Below are 23,028 nucleotides of genomic sequence, written 5' to 3'. Positions count from 1 at the left end.
TATAATACTGAGCTTTGATATGAACAGGCAGACTAAAAAGGTTTTGGAGAAACAGATGAATGCAAGTGGAATCTTTTAGAAAAGATACATGTAGAAACTGGTAAAAATCATATTTGAGCACTTGCTTACTCAGGTATAACATCCATTGAAACGTTCCCTTTAGTTATTGCTTAGATTTTCAGTTTTCTTGAACTTCACTATTGAGACCATATATAAAACTTAAGAAGAAAAAAAACAAAAAAGACGTGCTTGTCATATGAGACTGCAGCACAAGGCAAACAGAAGTAATACAGTTAACTATGCTTTTGTGGAGGAGCTGCGCTCAGAAATGTTGTCCATTCCCCACTCAGCATTTCTTTCATACCTCCAGTTCTGCTGATGGTTTCTACCTCTTCAGATGTTAGTGTCAGCGTTTCTTTAAGTCCAAGGGTGACTTGCTTAGCTGTGAAATGAGCTTAAGAGAATTGTTTGATTTTTCAGGTGCATAGTGCTAGCAGTGTATTTTTTGCATCCTTTTTCAGTTAGAGATTTGACTCCCTCATCCAGTTTTTCAGATTATTCTAATATTATTCCTGTAGTTCAGTAGACATTACTGTGCACGTGTCTGGGGCTAGCTTGGAAATAGTTACCTTACATAAATTTTCCATGAAGTCTTCAAAAACATCCCCAAAATAGGAAAAATGTTTCTCAGTTAACAGTGAGAAACTTGTTATTAGTTTCATTTGAATGAGCCAACACAGATACATCTAACCTGTGGTGTAGTCACTAAACATATTAAGAGAGTAAAGGAAGGAGATGAGTAAAGAAGTTTTATCTTATTTTTGTACATTTTGAGTGCTTCAGGCTGTAACCTAGTGCAACAGTGTTCAGCCGTTTCTTATTTCCGGAAATCTGCCATCAAGTTTAGAACCACAAAAAGGAAATGTTGAGATCATGTATGCTACTGTTAAACCTAACATGGTAGTCAGTGAACACACTTTTTTATGAAAGAGCAGATGCAGTCTTCATCTTTTCAGATGAAATGCTAACATAATGTCAGAAACAATTTAGAGTAGAATGAGGAAATAAGTAATGGTTCAAATATCTGAAACTACAGAGATGACTTTGCTGTTCACCTGCTACCACTTTGATTTCAATTTCCATCCTTATCTGTCAAGGACGGACTGTTACTCACAGTCTGAGATTATAATACCGCTATAGCAATTTCTTAAACATTGCAATGCTTTTCTTCATTTTTTTTTTATTAAATACAGCATTGGACTGTTTTATGCATATTATCTAAGCCCTTGGGAATCCCTGAAGATAACATCAAGATTCCGAAGAAATAGCCATCTATGGAATGAGTGTATTGAGACTCAAGTAGAAAGCTACTTAAGCAAAAAAAATTTATGTACAAATAGTGCAGTTTAACCCATGCTATATGTGGGTTTTTTTGTTTGTTTTTTGTTTTTTTTTTTTTTGCTTTGGTCAAGCATTTATACCTTCCTTTTTATATAATCTCTCAGACTAAAAAGAAACTATTGGCATGCTTTAATAGCTCTTGTAAGTTAGCCAAAATTGGAAAAAAAGGAAAAAAAAAAGAAAAAAAAGAGTTTTTTGCTCTTCTAGTAAAACCTGGAAGACACTATGAAAGAATATATAGATGCTATACTGAGCCTAATATTTGAATGCCTCCCATTATGCAATAGAATTGCAAGAATAACGCTTACCTCTAAACTCTCAAAGAATCATGCAAAGTTTTTGCAGTACAAATCCAGTTTTTTGTAATGGAAGTAAGCGCCTACAGTTCATCTGCAGATCCAGAGGAATTCACACTGAGGCACAAAGTGCTTCAACTGTCTCTTAAATTCATTTACTTCTTTTTCTGAATATTTTAAGGTATCCTTACGTCGACAACAAGTTAGTGAGAAACTGAATGAGTGGGCTGTCTTCAGCGAGAAGAACAAGGAGCTTTGTGAGTGGCTGACACAAATGGAAAGTAAAGTTTCTCAAAGTGGTGACATCATCATAGAAGAAATGATCGAGAAACTTAGAAAGGTATCGTGCAGTGCATGTACACTTACATATTTTCTTTTACTTTTTGCTTCTTCTGTGTTGCAAAGATAATACTGAATTAGCTGAAATCAAGGTTTTACCTGACATGGATGCTTATGAGTTCCAGAGAGGCTGCGTATTTGTGTTCTCTTGTTGTGCAGCTTTTCCTGTCTTTCTTCAGGTGGTACCATCGAAGATATCAGAAAATTAAGTGAGTGTCAAGTCTGAGACAATCAATTGCTTTACTGAATGTCCAATCACACTGTTTCCTGTAAGGAGTTTAACTATACCAGATGTTTTTATGGATGGGTTGTTTTTTTTCCATTCTTCTGATAGAGTTGTTTGTAGTTATACTCTAAGAGGCTATCATTTATTACTAGAAGAACAAAAGCACATTAACATTCACTAGTATTTTTGTATAGTTCCTTTAGTAATGTAAAGCAGAATGTATTCAGTATTTATCTTCTGATTGCACTTTTCTATCCAGGATTATCAAGAGGAAATTGCTGTAGCCCAAGAGAGCAAAATCCAGCTCCAGCAAATGGGAGAGCGACTTGCTAAAGCCAGCCATGAGAGTAAAGCATCAGAGATTGAGTACAAACTTGGCAAGATCAATGACAGATGGCAACATCTTCTGGATCTCATTGCAGCCAGGTAAAACAATTGTTTTGTTTCTAATTGGTACATGAAACAGATGAATATACTGGGCATCGTGGAATTAAAATATTTTTCTTATCTGCCTTTCCATTATTAATCATGAATGGGTCTGTTCTCAGCCATCAACACAGTTCTGTGAAATTTATTCTCCTGTTTGCCTTTGTATCATTTCTTCATATGGTATTTCTGCAAGTAAAAAGGAGATAATTCCAAACACTGTCTGCTATGTCTGAGTTACACGGGATTGGTGGCAGCCAGATTTATTGAGCCTTGTTTCAATTCCATCTCATGTTAGAGGAGATTAGATTAATTTAAAAAAAAAAAAATGGCAGAATAATCTGAATAGTGCATTTGTTGTTTTGATTTGGATTTCCAGGAAAGCAGTTCCAAAAATAAGTCTGACTGATTGAGAAGATAGACATGCACAGCAAATTAAAGATTATCATCAAGCTTGTTACAAAAAGAAATTTGACAGCAATTTTCATAATTTACGGAAATACAGGGCTGCTTGATGATATGTGAAAAAAACTGGTTTATTTGTTTTTAGTATTTTTTGCCCTGAGTCACAGTACAGTCCCTCCTGCTACAAACAGTAATTTTGGCAGGGTTTTGTATATGCGTTTCATAAAATGTATATGTACTCTCTACTGTTTTGCACTTCTCCAAGTAAGTATGTATGAATTAATAATACTTTAGCCTCGCATGCAGCAAAAAGGTTTGCCATGTTGTATTATCTTTTTTTTAAAATCCATTTTCATATGATTTTACTGTGTTCCTACTTTGAAACCTGTAAGCATGCAAACGGTAAATTTCATGTAAGCTGAAGCATTGTGGTGGTTCCATGTCCTTTTATAGCAGTTTGTTTAAAGTAATGAAAGCTGTACACTTCTTGCAGAACAGTCAAGTCAGGAAGTGGTACATTGCTGCCTAGGAGACTGCTGGTTTCAGAGGATGTGATACATCACCAGTTGTTGATCATAACAGATATTTGCTGTATTTTTATGCGTCTTTAGAAACACCCACTCAGACAATTTTTCAAATGTTATGTTCAAATCATACCTTTAGGAAGTTTCTAGTGAAAAGCAAAATGACATTCAGAAATTGTAAAAGATTTCTTTTAAAAATCTGTATTGTCTATTTAGTATTAAAAATTAGTGCTCCATATAGAGACAGATAAGAGGGCATCATTCTTAGCATGAGGGGAGGAAGGGTAGGTGTAAATTGAGTTATCTGCTTAAATTTTCTCATTCTGTTATCTTGAAGCAGGATGTCACGCCCTAGCACTAGACTAACATATGTGAAATATTTATTTACTTTTGTTTCCAGAGCTAAGTCTTCAATTTAGCCTTTTTAATTAATGTGGGATATAAAGTACAGATTGAGAAATGACTGGCTGGAGAGCAGCCCTACAGATGGACGTTTTGAGGTGCTGGTCGACATTTGGCTTGGTATGAACAGTAGCCTACCCTAGCAACCAGGAAGGAAAGCCATATTCTGCTGTGCATTAAGCACAGCATAGCCACCTCATCAAAACTGATGGTTCTCCCAGTTCAGTTAGCATTGGTGCAGCCTCACTTGGAATACTGTGTGCAGTTCTAGGCTCTCCAATTTAAGAAGGCCCTTAAAAGTCTCCAGAGCTGGTTAAAAGGCTGGAAGTTGAGTCCCTGGAGGAGCAGTTGAGGCATTGGGTTTATCACACATGTAGGTAAGGAAATTAAGTGATCATCTCATTGCCCTGTAAATTTTTCTGGAGTGGGGAAGTGAGAAGGAGGTGTTCATCATTTGTGGCCAAAAAGGCCCATGGCATTCTGGGGTGCATTAAAAGGAGCGTGGCCAGCAGGTCGAGGGAGGTGATCCTCCCCCTCTACTCTGCCCTGGTAAGGCCTCATCTGGAGTACTGTGTCCAGTTCTGGGCTCCCCAGTACAAAAAAGACGGGGATCTCTTGGAAAGAGTCCAGCGGAGGGCCACAAAGATGGTGAAGGGCCTGGAGCGTCTCTCCTATGAGGAAAGGCTGAGTGAGCTGGGTCTGTTTAGCCTTGAGAAAAGAAGACTGAGAGGGGACCTGATCCAGGTCTATAAATATCTAAGGTGTGGGGGGCAAAGTGGCGAGGCCAGACTCTTTTCAGCAGTGTGCGGAGACAGGACAAGGGGAAATGGCCAGAAGCTGGAGCATAGGAAGTTCCGCACCAATGTGCGCAAGAACTTCTTTACGGTGAGGGTGACGGAGCACTGGAACAGGCTGCCCAGGGAGGTGGTGGAGTCTCCTTCTCTGGAGATATTCAAGACCCGCCTGGACGCCTACCTGTGCGACCTGGTGTAGGGATCCTGCTTTGGCAGGGGGGCTGGACTCGATGATCTCTGGAGGTCCCTTCCAACCCCTACGATTCTGTGATTCTGTGATCATTTCTCACTGGTATCTAGTGATAGGACACATGGAAGTGTCTCAGAGCTTCATCAAGGTTGGTTCAAAGTGGAAATTAGGAAACATTTAGTTACCAAGATGGTAGTTAAGCACTGGAAAAGGCTTTCTGGAGAGGTGGTTGGTGTCCTATATCTCTCTGTGTTTAAGAGGCGTGTTGGTAATGCATTTAATGATCTACTTTAACCTTGATGTTACTCCTGAAGTAGATTAACAGTTGGACTCAATGACCGTTGTAGGTCTCTTTCAACCAGATCTAGGCTATGCTAGTCCATTCAATCTAGTGTACCTATTATCATATGCAATTAAATATATAAACTTTTTCATTTCTAGACCTTACTGAAGTGAGAAAGGATGCAAAGTATTAATGTTGCATTGCTAAAGTTGGGAAGTAAATCTTGGAAAGGATTGATGCTAAGTAATGGAGATTTTGCTAGTTCAGTTGTAGTTCAGACTGATATCAATTAAAACCCAGTTAAGTAGTTCCTACTGACCAAAAACGTTTGCATCCCCCAAAGTACTTTTAGAAGACTGTCGAGTCTCTTCAGCATTTTGCTATGTATCAGACTATGATTCCTATTTTGATACTTTTCACTTGGGGGTATATCATATAACATGAATTTTGGCTACATTCAGCTAGAAAATGTTTTTCTGGTATTAACAAAATACACCTTCTCTTATTCTGGATCCTTGACAGTGTTAATAAATGCACTTTTTTTTTCTTCAAAATCAAAAATTCATACTTTGAGAGGTTTTTGGAGAGGTTTTTCTTAGTGTTTTATTAGTACAGTATGGTAATATGAGTCTGAATCTTTACTTGTTGATTTTATGCTTGATGATGGAACTTCTTTATTCCCTTGTAAAAGTCTTTCTTTCTCACATTCTGTTTCCTTAGCCACTTCTTATCTTTCCACTCTGAGGAGGTCTGTAACTGAGGAAAAGACAGCTACAGAAAGGCAGTTGTGTCTTTATCCAAAGACTTATCTTTCTATCTTTTTAGAAAAAATTCATACTTTAAGTGGAATTTGTTTGATAAGTGTTACAGATGTTAACTGCCAGCAAGTACTGTATTTGCTGGTACTGTTCAGGCTTTGCAAGGAAGGCTTTGTTGTATATTTTTTCCCTCCCTTCCCCTTGCACTCATGATCCACATTCCTGGAGATCGAGTCTGGCACATGTTGATGAATGCAGGTTTTATTTAGAAACATGACCACTTGTCACCATTCAGGCTCATGTTATCAAGCAACGTCTGCTAACATTTGTTTGGCATGCAATATTTTCTGTACAGTACTCAGCAGCAAAGAGAAGTTTGTTTCTTTTCCTGCCCCCATACAAAGCACAGTGTTTGCAAGCTTTTGAAGTGGAAGTTCTTCTTTTTAATGCTGGAAAATTTCATGGTGGTGGCAGAGGATTTGCGTGCTGTGAGGATGGCGGAGGACGGCAGTGTGGATTCAGATCTCCCAGACTGTAATTGTGATATCACAAGGCAGGCAGCTATTTTTGTTTGCTTTTAACTGATACAGTTCTTTCTGAAGTCTTGGTTTGCCGGAAAACTGGAATGTTGATATGTGGAAATCATAGCCTTAGCTGTTTTCTGCTCAATTTGAAAAGTTAATAGTGAGAACAACCTTATTTTACAGCTAGTGCTTTTGGATCTCAGATTAGGATTTTATAACTAATGCAGACTTACATCTATTAACAACTTACTACAATTTCTCTGTTGCCTGAAAGAAACTTGACTGATTTTACTGATGTTTTTAAATGAGTGTATATAACAGAGGCAAACTGTATTTTTTTGCTATCTGTGTCATTGTGGATACATGCAAAAGGCAGAGAAGAGGCTGTAAAGACAGGATTTCAGACTTTACATACTTAATTTGATCTGTCTTTGCATATGGATGAAAACAATTTAACTGCTTTTAATACTGGAACTCAAGCTACATTTCCTTAGAATTTTGATTCAACTCCTCTTTTGCCTTCTTCCCATTGTCTTTTCTACAGTTTTTTCTGGGTTTGTTCAGAGTTCTATAAATTTCTTCTCTGAAAGGGAAAACTGTTATCTGAAGAGCAATTATAATTGTTAATGCTACTGCCCTGGTACACATTTGTACTGTCCTTTGGATTTTACATCTTTTTAAAACATAAAAACATAATTTTAAAACTGATTTTTTAAACGGATTTTAATGGTGACTTTTTCCCCTACTGTTTTATAGAAAAAGTGTTTCTTGAAACCTTGTCTCTGGAGTTGAACTGTTTTTTCACATGTGTTTTATATTGGCTTTATACATGTTTAACTAACATGGTCTTAGTGGCTTTTTTTCATGTTGTTTTTTAAGTTTAATATTAGCAACCAGTTGTCTGATGAATGACTAATACAGTAGCTATGATTTCTATATGATGCATTGCTACAGATTTACAAGGCTGTTCCTGTTGAGGTTTAAGTGGATTCTCAGGCTTTCTAGTTTAGGACCAGTTGAATTAGAGGCTCTTAGGCTTACTTTCTGCTCCAAATTGTTCTCTCTCTCATTTTTAATGGAAAATGGACATTTTAAAGTAATTACTTACTTAGGGAAACAGGTGTTTTCATTTAGACATATGGAGATGTAAGTATTATAAGCCAGTTCAAACTTTCACATAAATTTTCCTTGTTAGACCAGAGAAATTAACAGTTCAATTCTGCAGTATTTTCCTTTCTGAGAGTCTTAAGTACTTACGTAGCAATAATGATATAGATTAGATATATATCTAAAACAAGTTTTAAAACAGAAATGGCATGTGTCCAACACTTAATTTTTAGTGTGAAGTCTTCATTATCAAGCATGGAAGTTATCTCAAATCTCTTGAAGTAGCATGCACAGTGCTGCAACAAAGCATGAGATGATTATCTGAATAATTAAGTGTTTAAACATCATCTTGTAAATGAAATCTCCGAGGGTCAAAAATTACAGTTAAGTAGGCATCCCACATACTTAGATGGTTTCTAATTTGACCTTTGTCTCTAAGCAGAGCTTTTAGTTTTGTTTTCAGTCTCTCAGGCCCTCTGCCATTAACATAGAAAGGTGGAATTCTGATCTGTTATATTTTTATGAGGGAGACACTTTTTTTCTTGCATACACATTATGTAATCATTTGTGCACAGGCACAGTGTTCAGTGAGATGAAGAGCATAGGTATCTTACCAGCTAATGTTCAGAAGGAAAATTTAGATATACTGGACATAAGAGTAGATTTTCAGGGTAGCTTGAGCCACTCCAGAGTTCAGACAAAAAAAAAAGAAAAAAAAGAAAAAAAAGAGAAGCTCAGCATGTTCCAAGAAGCACTCCTTTATTTGCTTCTATTTGTACCATGGGCAAGGAATCTGTTGTGTTAGATTTTGTACAAATAGAAAACATTATGAACAATAAAGGTAGTGAGGCGAGGGAAGTTGTCGTCCTTACCTTGAGATATATATTTAATATGTCATTTCATTTTTCTTTTTGTCTCTTGAGGTCATATGACTGAAAATAACACTATTCGGGTGCTTTTACTGTTTTTTTTTTTTTTTTTTTTTTCCTTTTTTTTTTTCTGTGTCTAACAGAGAAGTAGTCTTATTCTGTCTGAATGGAACAAAGAGGGCATTTTCTGATTGGCAAAGCCAATCAAACATGGTCAGGCAAGGTTTAAATAAAAGCCAGCACAGAAGTTAGAATATTATAACATGCAAGTGGGACATGTCTGTTTCACAGCTTGAGTATGGAAATGTTGGAGTAGTTTTTCTTGTATACATGTATGATGCAACTCATTGTTCCCTCTCCTAGTCCAGCACTCATGCAATAGAACTCATGCATGCAGCCTTGAAGGTATAAGCAGAAAATGGGCTGAATTTTATCATGTTTAGACTGACAAACTACAAGTTCAGATGGGTGATAACCAACCTTCTTTCCTGTCCTAAGAGCAAGGTACAATTGGTCCAAAGCCACAAAACACTGTATGTATAGCACACACATAAAGAGGGAAAAATGCCCCAGACATTGGTTGCTTTCCTAATATCTCTCCAAGGCTAATGACATAGTTGTATTTTGGAATACCCTGATGATAGGGAATGGGTGATTTTTGAGTTGTCTTCAGTTTCTTCATAGCTAGATTTTTAGTTTAGCAATGTTTTTTTCAAATTCACTAGAGTTTTTTTCTTCTGATCATAACCCTACCAATGAGACCTTGGTACAGAAGGTGCATCTGAACTGTTCTTAGGCATGTCATAAAGAGCCAAACATTTGCTTATCTGTATCTAGGAGAGATCTAAAAAGAAAAGAAAAAAAATGTTAACAGTCTTGTCATTTTTAAAGTCAATATTGAGATCTCATTATTTCTCTTCAGTGGGGAAAGGACACCCATAGTAGTCTCTCAGGGATCAACTGCACCTTCTGCATTAAATATAGAAACATCTGATAAATTAGTGTTTTGGAAAAAATGTAAATTTTTCTGTTTGAATTATGGCTAGTAAGCATTTTCTTTGTATGATAAATCCAGAAGTCTGATTCAGTCCAATTTAGGTGGTCTATTCCCTGCTAAAGTAATCTCTTAAAGCTTTCTGATATTGAAATACTTGAGAAGTTATGTAAACATAAAAGGGAATGTTTCTCAAAATTGTTTGTGGTACATGATGGAAAACTTCAAAGCAGAAGTTGCCATCTAAATTGTTTCTTTGAAATCTTCCTGAAACACACAATTTAGAACTTCTCCTTCAGATTGTTCCTTCAACACGTGCCCATGCTCCCATTTCTTTCTCTTTACAGGGTAAAGAAGTTGAAAGAAACACTAGTTGCAGTGCAGCAGCTGGATAAAAACATGAGTAGCCTGAGATCTTGGCTTGCTCACATTGAATCAGAGCTGTCCAAACCAATTGTCTATGAAACTTGTGACTCTGAGGAGATACAAAGGAAGCTAAATGAACAGCAGGTAAAATGAAAAACACTTATCAAGTGAACAGTGGTATGGGGAGAATCGAAGTAGTGTGTCTCTGGTCTGCTTTTACCCAGATCAGTGCTGAGAGGGCACGAGGTAAAAAAAAAAAAAGTGTTCAAATATCAAGGCAAGTGGTGCTTACTGTGTCACTTATAGAGCCTTCTGCTGGCTTTGACATCGAATCTACCTGGAGCTGTTTGACATTCCCAAGAAAGGTAAGGCACCAAGAGATGTATCTTGAACAAGCTACTGCAATTGTTTTTCCTTTGGGGTTTGTCATTTTGGGTTGTTTGAATTGTCTATTCCAAAAAGCAAAACTGACATCTATTAGACCTTGCAATTTTTGCACATGCTCGGAAAGGACTCTTTTAGCAACCTTTCTAACTTGGTTTTATTTTGCAGTTTGTTTTGAGAATCACATTGCACGCAAAGATGCATGAACTATACAAGTGAATTTAAAATCAGTTGTTTTACAGCACGTAAAGCCTTTATGCAGTCCTGGAACAAAACAGTTAACATTAAAACAGGCAAAAAAAATACATCAACTAGTTTTTCAGCATTACAATTGATGTTACTACTAAGAGCGTTTACTGTAATTTCTATTTACTGTTCAAATTCACTGCTACTTTATATACCTGCTTCACAGATTATGTCTCTGTGCAGTAGAAGAAAATACGTGGGTGCTTCATATTTGGCTGCCCAGTGTAGTTGTATTTAGAAGCATTTTACTGGGAAAGACTGTTCTATTGTGTTCCTGTTGGTACTATTTAGCAGAAATACCTTTTTGGTGCCTCATTGAAGATGAGTTATATGCTCTTCTGAGTTCTTTCATGAGAGAAGAAAGAAATGTGTGGGAAGTGGAGTGCCAGAATGCTTTGGAGACAGTTAATTTATGAAGTACATAAAGTGGAATTTTGATCTTTAAAACTGAGTGTATGGTTGAGGCCCAGGAACCTTCTCAGATTTTGTTATGGCTCCCCAACTGATTTGCTACATGGCTGTGCAGAACTGCTTATTAATATTCTATATGCAATTTGCACAGAGTTAATAATTTATAACACGCAAGTATCACTAATGAATTGTGTTTCTGAGACGGTAAAGTGCTGGGCAGGGCTAAACATTGCTATCAATTAACTAGATGCTCAGATTTTTTTCTAGCATCTCTGTGCAAACATTCCACAGTTTTTGTTATACCCACTCCTTATGGGACTTACTCTGGGTATGGTGACTGGTGTACCTCTGCTTTCTACTGTTTCCTTAAAATGGTTCCTGCGGAGTGACAGCATGCAGCAGTTTTCTGTGGAAGTCTGAGTGGTTTCACTGGAACTGTAAAGGGGAGAAATAGAGGTTAATTTTATACTGGGAAGATACCATGTTTGGAATCTTGATGATTTGATATGATAATGTTGCCGACTGTGGTCATCATTTAAAAACAAAAAAAAACAAAAGCAAACAAACAAAAGAAACATTCCAGTGTATGGCAACCAGTATTTTTGTTACTAGGAGGCTATATCTCTATTCATTTTATCTTAGAAAGCCATTATGTTGGCAATCTCAAATATTTTATCCCTCTTTTTTTCTTCCCTGTTAATGTTCTTTTCCATGCTTAATCTTCCACTGAGGCCATTATCTTTCCTGCTCATACTGCTACCAATTGCTCATGTACAACATTATGTTAAAAATATTATGCTGTGAAAGAGAAGGGACAAATTCCATCTCTGTAACTTCATTGTCTACTTCTCAGCATCTTCTTCAGCCAAGAATGAGCTTTGGAGGTTGCTGGTCTCTGTAGTGAAATTAAGAGGCAATTGAAACTGGATATCCTGGGAAGGTAGTGTAACCTCACTGCAGCATTTTCCAAGGATTGAAAGCTGTATTTCAGAAGTTACTTGTTTACTATCTCAGCCTGCTACCACTTGAAATTGAAAAATTGTGTTTGTTTTTGTGATGATTAGAAATCCCAACCTGTATTTGAGTGACAGTGATGTGTAGAAGTAATGCTCCTTCTGTAAACTAACCAAAAGGCTAATTGTTTTCTAATAAGCATAGAAAATTTAAAAAGCTGAGAAAGAAGCTGAATCTGTGGAGAAAAAAATGGCTATCACTTGTAAAAAAAAAAAAAAAATTCTGAATGTGAATAAAAATTTAATTCTTAGGAATCCTCAGGACTACCAATGTGGCAATTGGTCTATCTACTGCTCTACTCCAAAACAGTGAAAAGGAGATTGTATTACCTGAACTTGCTTAACCTCAAATTTTATAGCTGTCTGAAGTATGTGTTTTGTAGTGTATCAAAAGTATTTATAGCATCCACCCTTATATAACTTTGGAGGATAGGGAGAAAAAGAATAAGTACAATATGATGGAAGACCATTTTCTGGGCATGTGAGCAGACCACAACTGAAGGAGAAAATATTATGATTTTCCATGTTATGGTCTTGTGTCAATGCTCATAAAATATCCTTTTGTTTCACAGATGAGAAGAGGGAATTAAGTTATTAAGTTACAGTAAGTTATTCACCATCACAAACCATCACAACCCAATCAGATGACTGATATAAGATAACATTGCTCCATTTAAAATTTGATGGAATTTTTATATTCCACATTTAGACCTTGTTTCCTGCTGGAAGACTATTTCAGAATTTCATATTTCTTGTTGTTAGCAACACTTGTCTAGTTAGAGCTTGAGTTATGTCAGCACAATATGTTGATGCTAAATTAATTTTTGTGTTTCTACTTTTCTCTACTAGTAAAATTATAAAGAGTACTTTACTTCTACTTAGCCTCAGACTATCAAGTTCTTGTTCTCCTAAAGAAAATTTCCCATCTATAATTATCCTAGCTAAGGTAATTTTCTTCACGTGAACCAAACGTAAATCTAATGTTGTAGATGCAATCTTCACTTTCTGATGTGAACACATCAGTACTTCTTGGTTACTATTTGGGTTATGTTACCTTGACCTTGGTCCTAATTTTTCTGTCTGATATTCTGATGGTTCATTGCAAATTTAGACAGAAGCTAAGGAGGGTTTCTTTTCTGTGTGCTTATCCAACAGAAATAGTCAATTACTTTCATAGCTTGTCTCAATTTGAACCAGTAGCTCAAGACAGTAGTTGAAAAGATCCTTCAGGAAGAAGCATTATCACCAGTATACCACAGTCACAACCAAGGAAACAGCATAAGAAATAATACAGATCACGTTTAATTTGTGCTGAGACAAGTAAAATGCATTTTCTTTCTGTCCTAAATCCTCTTCTATGCTTTCATTTAAAATGCTGTGAATTTTGAAAGCTGAAGGAAAATGTTCTTACTAAGTATGCACTGTTTGATGTGTATTGCTAGTCACCATGTCAGATGTGCCACTGTGGAGCTAGCTCACCTTTGTGAGTAGGCTTACAAAGGATACCTCCATCAAACCCTGGCAGTAGATATGAACAGGTGTGTTGTTTTTTTTTTTTTTGCCACACTTCTCTTACTAACTTCTGCTTTACATTCTCTGTGATAACAGTGAAGGGCTGGGAATAATTGCACCATTTATTGGTAATGTTGATTAAATGTATGTGAAAGATGTTCAGCTGAGCATGCAGTTTGTCCCAGATGATGGTCTGATGTTCATAGACTCTGAGGGAGCTGTTTATGCTGCTAGATTCTTTTAGCTTCATTGATGACATTGCATCATCACTTGTGCTGTCACAAGCACATTATTTGTTTCAATTTGATGGTTGCTTTTTTTTTTGTTTGTTTGCAATTGTATTAAGTTTGTTTTGAAAAAGTAGAGCAGAAACGCATCTATGGTTACATGTTTTGTGATTTCTCTTAAGAATTCATTTCTTCATCTGCAGGAACTTCAGAGAGACATAGAGAAACACAGCACTGGAGTGGCATCTGTTCTCAATTTGTGTGAAGTGCTTCTTCACGACTGTGATGCCTGTGCCACAGAAACAGAGTGTGACTCTATCCAGCAGGCTACACGTAATTTGGACAGAAGATGGAGGAATATTTGTGCAATGTCAATGGAAAGGCGACTTAAGTAAGTCTATAATGCTGACAGTATTTCTTTCCACATGCACAAATACAGGATGGGATGTAGGTGATAGGTTTGTATTACTGAAAAAAAAAAATCTACAGATCAGAAAAAAGAACATACACTGAATAGAAGTAAATAATTATCATGCCATGGGGGAAAAAAAAGTTGCATTTTTGTCATTATACAAAGTACATGTCAGTTACCAAATTTTGCTGACATGAGGCCTTTGATGGAATACTGTCTGATTTCACTTATTTCATAGTAGTAATGAAAAAGAACTTTGGGGAAATTTAGATGTAGCAATGATTTCAAAAGGTTTAGAAAGTGTGAGCAAAAAGAAAGACTTGTAATACGTACATGTATCTTGCAACTTCTTAGACTGATGATGAAACTAATTATCTAATTAAAGTTTTCATATTCTTATTGTTCCTCAGCAGTTTCTTCTATAAGAAAATTTTGATTTGGAAGAATTTTTGGAATGAACACTCATCTGAAATTTCTTAATCTGACTATCTTAGATGAGCAAGAAGGGCCAGTAATATCTGTGTAACTTGGGTTTGGTCTTATTTACATTCATGACTCACATGCTTAGACCATCTGTATACTGCGTGCCCATGGATTCCAGACATTTGTATGGAAATGCTGGTTGGAAATATGACAACACAATTAATAAATCAGAGGTCAATAGTTTTCTATTCCCATCTCGGATAGCACGGATTAATTTGATAGCCAGAAATATGTAGACTACTTTGGGCCTATGCTTTATGCTCTGAGCTGATCACTAATAGTGCATGTTCATGTAGCTATTTGAACTATATTTATGATGATATTCTCTGTATGTTTTTAAGTTATTAATCTAGGTAAATTTTATGGATTTTCAAAATGCTGAATTGAACTTTCTATTGTGGGGTGCTCTTAATGTACTTAGGGACTTATTATTTATTGATTTATTTTAAGCAAAGAGTTTGTTGCTTTTGTTATCCTGCTTCACATCCAGAGATTGCTATCTTTAAGTAATTTTATATTGTTTCCAATTTAATTTGTGCTGTTAATAGATTTGTAACAGTAAATTGACTGAGCTATAATTATTCAGAATTTTACTTCGTACAAAGTTCTGCTGTAATAGAGCCTGTACTCAAAAAAGATCTCATATTGAAGTTCTTGGGATTTCGCAGTCTCAACATTAAGCCAATTTGGATACAGAGTAAAGAGCCAACCACTATTTCACATACTCAACTGAAGTCAAATATGAGGTCTGCTCCAAAAGTAATGCCTCCTACTTTATCATATTGGCCCACAATTTCAGAGGCTGATGTTGGTGGTATGGCAGTAGAGATGGAGCCTTCCCAACAATACTCCATTACATTTTGTTGCTGTACAAACAACATATGGCAGCAGAGGGGCAGTCAGACAAAACAACATCTGACATGGAAGTGTGTGTAAAGCCATAGTGTAGAATTGAATTCCTTCATGCAAAAAAATTGCACCCATTCATATTCATCAACACTTGCTGAAGATTTTATGGAGACCAAACAGTGGATATGAGCACAGTGAGGTGGTGAACAGTGTGTTTCAGCAGTGGCAACTGTGACGTGAAAGACAAGCTATGTTCTGGACAGCTATGCAGCTTTTCATGAGCATGGCTTGCAGGCTCTTGTTCATCACTGGCAAAAATGCATAGCTAATGGTGGTGACTAAGTTGAAAAGTAGTGTTTTGTAGCTGAGAATTTGCTTTACCAAATAGTGTTATGGTGCTCTTTGTATCTGTTACAGTTTACATGGAAATGAATAGAAGGCATTACTTTGAAAGCAGCCTATGTAGTTTATTTGAAAAGTTTGTATAAATTTTACCTTTTTTTTTGATTAAAAAAAAAAAAAACAGTTACAATATAACTTGTTGGTGAATGCCAAAAAAGCCAAGCAAGTTCATATCCCTTTGCAATGAGGAATAATGACCAAGAAATTTAAAATGTGTGCTGTAACATCTCCAGTATTCCATTAAAAAAAAAAAAAAAATCTGCGGTTGAAAGTAGTGTAGAATTTCTAATCTCTAAAAGAATGGCTTAGGTACCTACGCTAGTCTTTATTTCTGAAGTTATTTAGTATGTGCTATTATTTTTTCCAACTCCTGTTGCATGTTTATAATGTTCTTTTTTATACTGTTACCAAAATTAGATGCATTAAAAAAACCCACCATCATCTTATTCCAGCCCCGTCTGGAATGAGCTGATCTTCCCCATTGCCTGTTTATCAACCCTGCTGTCTTAGTTAGTTAAAGAGCCAGTTGTTGTCTGATGCAGTGATTGTTTGCTTTTGTTGATGATTATTTAAAGTGCTGTAGGTCATCTGGCCTTCAGCCTGAGCATTCGCTTAATTTCCATTATCTATTGCAGAATTGAAGAGACGTGGCGGTTATGGCAAAAGTTTTTGGATGACTACTCTAGATTTGAAGACTGGCTAAAAAACTCTGAGAGGACAGCTGCTTTCCCAAGCTCCTCCGGTGTGCTTTACACAGTTGCTAAGGAAGAACTGAAGAAATTTGAAGTAATTTTTAATACTTGAAATTCAATATCTACTGATCACATTACAGCAGCCAGCTGGTGCTTTTCCTTCTCATATATAAATCACTCTGCAGGCACTGTATTAATATAATGGAGTTTATGGTTTTGCAACTGCCCTCACTGGCAGGTTTCTAGTTGAAGGTGGAAACAGAAAACGTTAATAAGTCAGTCCAGCCTTACTTGCTGTATTTTCACCACAGTTAGATTTCTTGGCATTTATTCTTCTGTAGTTCTTTGATACACTCAGTCAGTAAGTACTCCATAGCATTCATTAATCTCCCTTCAGTAAGTACATTCAAATCTATGTTCTATGTCCTAGCTTTAGCTTTGATTTTTATCCCTTTACTTCTTTCTGTAACACTCTTCAGCCTTCTGAAATCTTTCCTTGTTTGATACAGAGTAAGAGATCCTTATCCTTGAAATGCATGTGCATGCAAATATTGTTTTATGTCTGCATGGTGTCCTCATGATTTAAAAGTTAAACATATACTTAAAAGTTGACAAGCTGTCACTTTAGTTAGTGCTTAACAGCTGGTTACGTAACTGTCATTTCTCCTACAATGTGGTGCCTTTTCTCATGTTTACAATGGGCTGTATGCTTATGTATAAAGCATACATTGTTCATGCTGCTAATTGTAGGTGAAAACCATAGAATAAGAGAATCAAAATAGCTTGGGCTCAAAGGGACTTTAAAGATAATTCGGTCCCAACCCCCCACCATGGGCAAGGTTGCCACCCACCAGATCAGGCTGCCCAGGGCCCCATCTAACCTGACCTTGAATGCCTCCAGGGATGGGGCATCCGTAGCTTCTCTGGACAACCTGTGCCAGTGCCTCACCACTCTCTGAGCAAAGAATTTCTTCCTCATGCTTGACCTAAATCTCCTCTGTTTTAGCTTAAAGCCATTACTTCATGTCATATCACTACCTGATATCTGCCTTATCACTTCCTGTTAAGGAATTCATCTTCAGCTTTTTGGTAGGCTCCCCCTTTAGGTACTGGAAGGCTGTTGTAATTCTCTCTCCCACTTTCTCCTTCTCCAGGCTGAACAACCCTAGTTCTCACAGATTTTCTGAAGGTGATCCAGCCAGAAGATCTTCTGCTCAGTTTTAGAATTTCAAGAATATCAAGATGGGAGAGAAAATTGTTTCTGAGAAGGAAAACAAATTGTTTAGGCAATATTGTAAAAAGACAGGTGCTAGAAAGTATTTCCTCTGAGGAAGAAATGCAAATTTTAAACAATGTCTAACACCAGTTAATTCTATTTAGTTTAAGATTTAATTCAGAAACAAGCTGTGAAGCACTGATTCAGGTTTCATTTTTTGATATTTGCATTTCCGAATGCCAGGTTTAGTTGTTAAACAGCCTTCTGGATTAAGGTGAGGTCTGGACATGAATACTCTGTCTCAGACTTTCTTCCCGTTGTCATTTTACTTAATGACCAGAATTTAAGTGTCCTGTTTAGCAATCCATCCTATGAGAAATAGTATCAAAAATATCTTGGCTGTCTTTGATTTTTCACAGCTGACCCGATATTATCCAAGTCTGTTTCACTGACTCTCAATTTTTATGGTGACCTGTCTCCTGCAGACCTGTGGAATTTTTACTGTTTACAAAGTGTCAATGGGAACTAGCTGCAAAGTGAAGTTTAGCTGACTTTCTAGAAGTTTCTAGAAACCTGTTGTCACTACATTTGGGTTCTTTCTCCTTTTTCTTTTCCCTCCTCTTCTTCATTATTTGTTTTCTTCTACTACCAAAATGGAAGAATGGAAAAGGCAACAGCTGCAGTGTTCAAAATTTAGTGGAATTCAGCAAATTTACTGTAAACTCAGCAACCGATAAGTAAGAGCTGAAGCAATTTTCTGCTTTAGCTGACAATATTTTTCTAACTTTATTTTCCCCACTTTATCCTCAGTTGGATCAGTTGAGTTAAAAACAAAAAACAAAAATAACCCAGCGAACCATGTAAGAACCTTTCATTTCCTGATCAGAGATCAGAGCTGACTGTCACTTAATTCACAATACAAAGTCAAACTGTGTCCTCCGCAGTTGTTTCCTGAGAAATGAAAACAGGTTATAGGGTGGAAGGCAACAGATGAATTCTTGTGTATCTGAACTGTGTAAGCACAGCAAACAAATGCACAGTTGTTCTTTTTGCTGGGCATGTCTTGGTAACAGGTGAAGCAGCAACTGCATGCATGTGGATTTCATGATCCTAGGAAATACAGTCATATTTATGCCTCTGCTATGAAAATGATCTCCCTTGTTCTCCTTGTACAATTTTAAATGGCTTCAGTTTTGCTAAGCACTTCATTCCATTCTTAAACCCATTTGATGCTTGTTGGTTGTCCCCTACTCAGTTTAATAGTGACTTAAACAAAGGGAATAGTTAGATTGAGAAGACGGTATGGGATTTGATATTTTTTCTTTTCTCAAACCTACTTCTTAATCTCTGTCTCTTGTCTTATCATAAAAATGTGCTTACTTATTTTAAGCTTTAGTGCAATATGGAGAGTATGTATAGTTGAGGATGAAATCCTGCGTTAGCTGTTTTTAATGAAATTTTCTCTACAGAAGTATGATATCCATCACGCTTCTTTCGTCCTTAGGAAGGGTAGTGTCAGTTTTGGGAAAGACTATTTATTTGTGTTTTAAACAATATTGGAGAGCAAGTTTGTGATACAACAATGGAAGCAAAAAATTGTTCACTTGTGTTCAAGAGAAATATGGTGAAGTAGTTTATAAGTTTTCCTTTGCTTGATTTTCTTTTTGTGACAATGGTAGAGGACATTTTTTGAAACATGATTAATAATTTTTGAAGAGATTAATTCAATCAACTCATTACATGGTATTTTCTCTAACACGCTCTGTGGTAGCTATTCAAAACATGAAGCTGATGGTGTCTTATGCATCCTTCTTTAGGCCTTCCAGAGACAGGTGCATGAAAGTCTGACTCAGCTGGAACTGATTAATAAACAGTACCGCCGACTGGCCCGGGAGAACCGCACTGATTCCGACTGCAGCCTCAAGCAGATGGTCCATGAGGGGAACCAGAGATGGGACAATTTACAAAAGCGAGTTACCTCCATCCTACGCAGGCTAAAAGTATTTTTTCTCTTTTTAAACTTTCAATATGGTCCTTATGAATCAAGGGTGCTCCAGAAGCTTCCAGATTAATGCATTTGCAGAGTTTTTGAGGGGATTTCTACCTTTGGAAGAAGAAGGGAATTTTTTCTTTGATTTCTTCAAAGAGAACTGTAGTCTATAGCCAAATGCTTGATGCCCTTGAATACCACCTCCTTCATTTAACTTTCATATATCTGCTAATTGCAGATGAAGGTGGTATTACTGAAGTGGAAACCCTAGAAATCATGTAGGAAAAAGGTGTATGGATTTTGGGTTAAGTTTGAAGGGCATGAAAATTGTTTCTCTGGAGAACTACTATTGTTTGTTGTTGGAGTTGTTATTTGTTTTTAAACAGCTTATTGCTGGTTTTTGGGGTCCTTTTAGTCATTTCACACCACTCCATTTCCCACTCCCCATCTCCAGCATTTTATTGGCCAGCGTGAGGAGTTTGAGACAGCACGTGATAGCATCCTGGTATGGCTAACAGAGATGGACCTGCAACTGACCAACATAGAGCATTTCTCAGAGTGTGATGTCCAAGCAAAGATAAAGCAACTTAAGGTAAAGAATAATGGAATGGAAAGAGGAGGAGGGAAGAGAAAATGAATATAAACATTCATAGAGGAAAAAAAAATATTAATAAACATTTTGCCAAAGAGCAGTGGGATACAGCTTGATTCTTTCAGGTTGACTTCATCTTCATAAGTTCTGGTTTATGTCAGGTTTCAATGCAGACTTTTCTGCCAGAGTAAAAGATCTTTCAGCAGTGAAAAATTCTCAGAAAAACAAGGGTGATAGTTCTCTAATTACAGAAGGAATTGTCAATAAAAATAATGGCAAGTCTCCACTATTGTTGACACCTAATAATTACTACATTTTTCAACCATTTCTGCATCAAAAAACATGCATTATTTGGTGTTAAAAAAAAAAAAAAAAAATGCCAACAGGGCTCGTTTTATGTTATCCAAAATTCCATTATGTTAGCTTTAGAAACTGTGTCCATTTTAGACATTTGGTCACAGGCATGGCTTGTTTAGAGAAGAGCATTCTGTCCAAATACAACAAGAGAGAAATGAGATGGTAAACCATGAAGTATCACTGTTTTTGACACGAAAGACTGTGGAATGCTAAATTCAATTTCTCATGCCAGAATATTTAGAATCATTTCTGTTTGTTACCCACACCATTCCACTGGAAAAAAAAAAAAAAAAAAAAAAAGCTTCTAAGACTTGTATCCTTAATAGTTAGGTTGTCTTAATGTAGATTTCATTGATAAAGTATGGATTTTTCTTTTATAAAGGCTTTCCAGCAAGAAATTTCACTGAACAACAACAAAATCCACCAGATAATTGTTCAGGGTGAGCAACTAATTGAGAAAAGTGAACCCATGGATGCAGCTGTCATTGAAGAAGAACTAGATGAGTTACGTCGTTACTGTCAAGAGGTCTTTGGACGTGTGGAGCGCTATCACAAGAAACTGATCCATCTTCCTGTGTGTATACTTTCATATGTATTTGCCTTACTCCAATTTTAAAATGTGAGAACAAGAAGAGAGAAACATGTTGAAGCAAACTAACATGTAAATTTCCCCAAAATCTTGTGGTTTTAATCTTGTTACAACTCTAACCAACTGCCTTTCTTCATTGCATGCTATTTTTGTCCTGTTTAGAAAGCAAACTTAATAGGTCCGGATTGCTTGTAAATAATCAAGAAAATTCACACAAATTGGAAATTTATAAAGCTTTACTAATATATAATTTCATTGGTAGCTCATTAAGTTCACTTTTATTAAAAAAAAAAAAAAAAAAAAAAAGATACAGAGATTCTCTCCATGCAGTATGGACTGAAATTTGTCTCCAGAACTGAATTAACAGCTGAAAAAAGTGAGCAAAATTCCTTTTGATAACTCAAGTCCAACTGAAGAAAAAGAACAAAACTAGGTTTTCCAAAGTGTGAAAGAATATAATGAGAACACCAGTTATGTCAAAGCTCGCCTACACTTCCTATTTGATTTGATTCCAAAGTTTTCTTTAACTTGATGTCTGCACTACAGAGGCATCAGTAAAAAGTCTGGAGCCATTTTCTTGATGTGAGACTGTGTGGTGCCACACGTAATTAAAATGAGCAGGCATGCTGAATTTCCTTGTTCTATTTTTTTGTGGCCCTAAAAATAATGAGGGAGGAGTGAAAAAGGATGCAAATGGAAACACCATCATTTGACCATTACCTAATGCTACTTTATATTTATGCTATATATTTACACTACCCAGGCTGACTATGCAGTATTTCTGCATGTTGCATTGATTGTTTCTGTTTGCACTGTTCTTCTAGCTGACAGATGATGAACATGACCTTTCTGACAGAGAGGTGGATCTGGATGAATCAGCAGATCTCTCTGACATACACTGGCATGACAAATCTGCAGACAGTGTTCTCTCCCCACATCCTTCTTCCAACCTCTCACTGCCTCTTGCGCAGCCAGTGAGAAGTGAGAGATCAGGGCGGGATACCCCTGCAAGTGTGGACTCTATCCCTCTGGAGTGGGATCATGATTATGACCTAAGCAGAGACCTTGAGACAGCTGTTTCACGGGCACTGCACTCTGAGGAGGAAGATGGAGAACAAGAGAAGGATTTCTATCTGAGAGGAGCAACTAGTATAGCAGGTATGGTGGCAAATTATGTGTTCCCTCTCAGTAAAAAGGAGCGGATATTACATTGTGTTGCTGCTTAGCCAAGATGCTCATAGAAAAGTATTTTAAATTGCCCCTGAAAATCTTAAATAGCTTTCGCTAAGTGATCCCAGTTGCCTTCTGGCCTTAGACACAGTGCTGGAAATTCCTGGATGACTACAGCCTTGGAAAATTGCAAAGGTTTATGTGATATGACAGAGAATTGGCTCTGTCTCTGTGCCTGAAGCCTGCCAGATGGGATATGTCATCTGTAACAGCAATGCATCATAAGTTATTCTGACTAGAAGAAGCTATACTGAATATGGTAAGAGGTGCAGAAATAACTGATGAAGAAATGCTGAGGAAGAGGTCCACAACTCAAACTGTGAGATTCTTAGGTAAATCTTAACTTGGTCCATATCCAGGCAAGACTCCAACAACTGAGTTGTGAGGTGAGGTGAGATCTCAGTTCTTGCTCTCCTGCAAAGCTGGAAATCCCTTCTATGTGTGTATAGTTTGTATAATAAATCTAAATGAATGAAAATTAGCAAATGCAGCCAATTGTGGGGGAAAACTTAATGTTAT

At 36.7% G+C, this 23,028-nt stretch overlaps 1 protein-coding gene across 11 annotated transcripts in view; it reads left to right on the top strand.

Annotated features, from left to right (window-relative positions):
* The window catches only part of SYNE1 (spectrin repeat containing nuclear envelope protein 1), a 289,372-nt gene that overhangs the window by 248,128 nt on the left and 18,216 nt on the right, over positions 1–23,028 (top strand). For 10 of the 11 annotated variants that reach the window (XM_090135604.1, XM_090135609.1, XM_090135608.1 and 7 more), the window contains 9 exons: positions 1,879–2,037; positions 2,522–2,688; positions 9,886–10,048; positions 13,901–14,088; positions 16,479–16,629; positions 19,569–19,751; positions 20,196–20,333; positions 21,073–21,264; positions 22,104–22,437. In XM_090135604.1, the coding sequence (XP_089991730.1) occupies positions 1,879–2,037; positions 2,522–2,688; positions 9,886–10,048; positions 13,901–14,088; positions 16,479–16,629; positions 19,569–19,751; positions 20,196–20,333; positions 21,073–21,264; positions 22,104–22,437 (1,675 nt within the window). Of the gene's footprint in view, positions 1–1,878; positions 2,038–2,521; positions 2,689–6,149; positions 6,598–9,885; positions 10,049–13,900; positions 14,089–16,478; positions 16,630–19,568; positions 19,752–20,195; positions 20,334–21,072; positions 21,265–22,103; positions 22,438–23,028 lie in introns of those variants that run through there. The other variant, XM_090135611.1, reaches the window with a different exon arrangement.

Source organism: Phasianus colchicus, chromosome 2 (assembly GCF_987193195.1).
Source record: "Phasianus colchicus chromosome 2, bPhaCol1.hap1.1, whole genome shotgun sequence".
NCBI classification, from domain to species: domain Eukaryota; kingdom Metazoa; phylum Chordata; class Aves; order Galliformes; family Phasianidae; genus Phasianus; species Phasianus colchicus.
The sequence above is the reverse complement of the archived record's forward strand: the minus strand, read 5'-3'. Positions and strand labels throughout refer to the sequence as shown.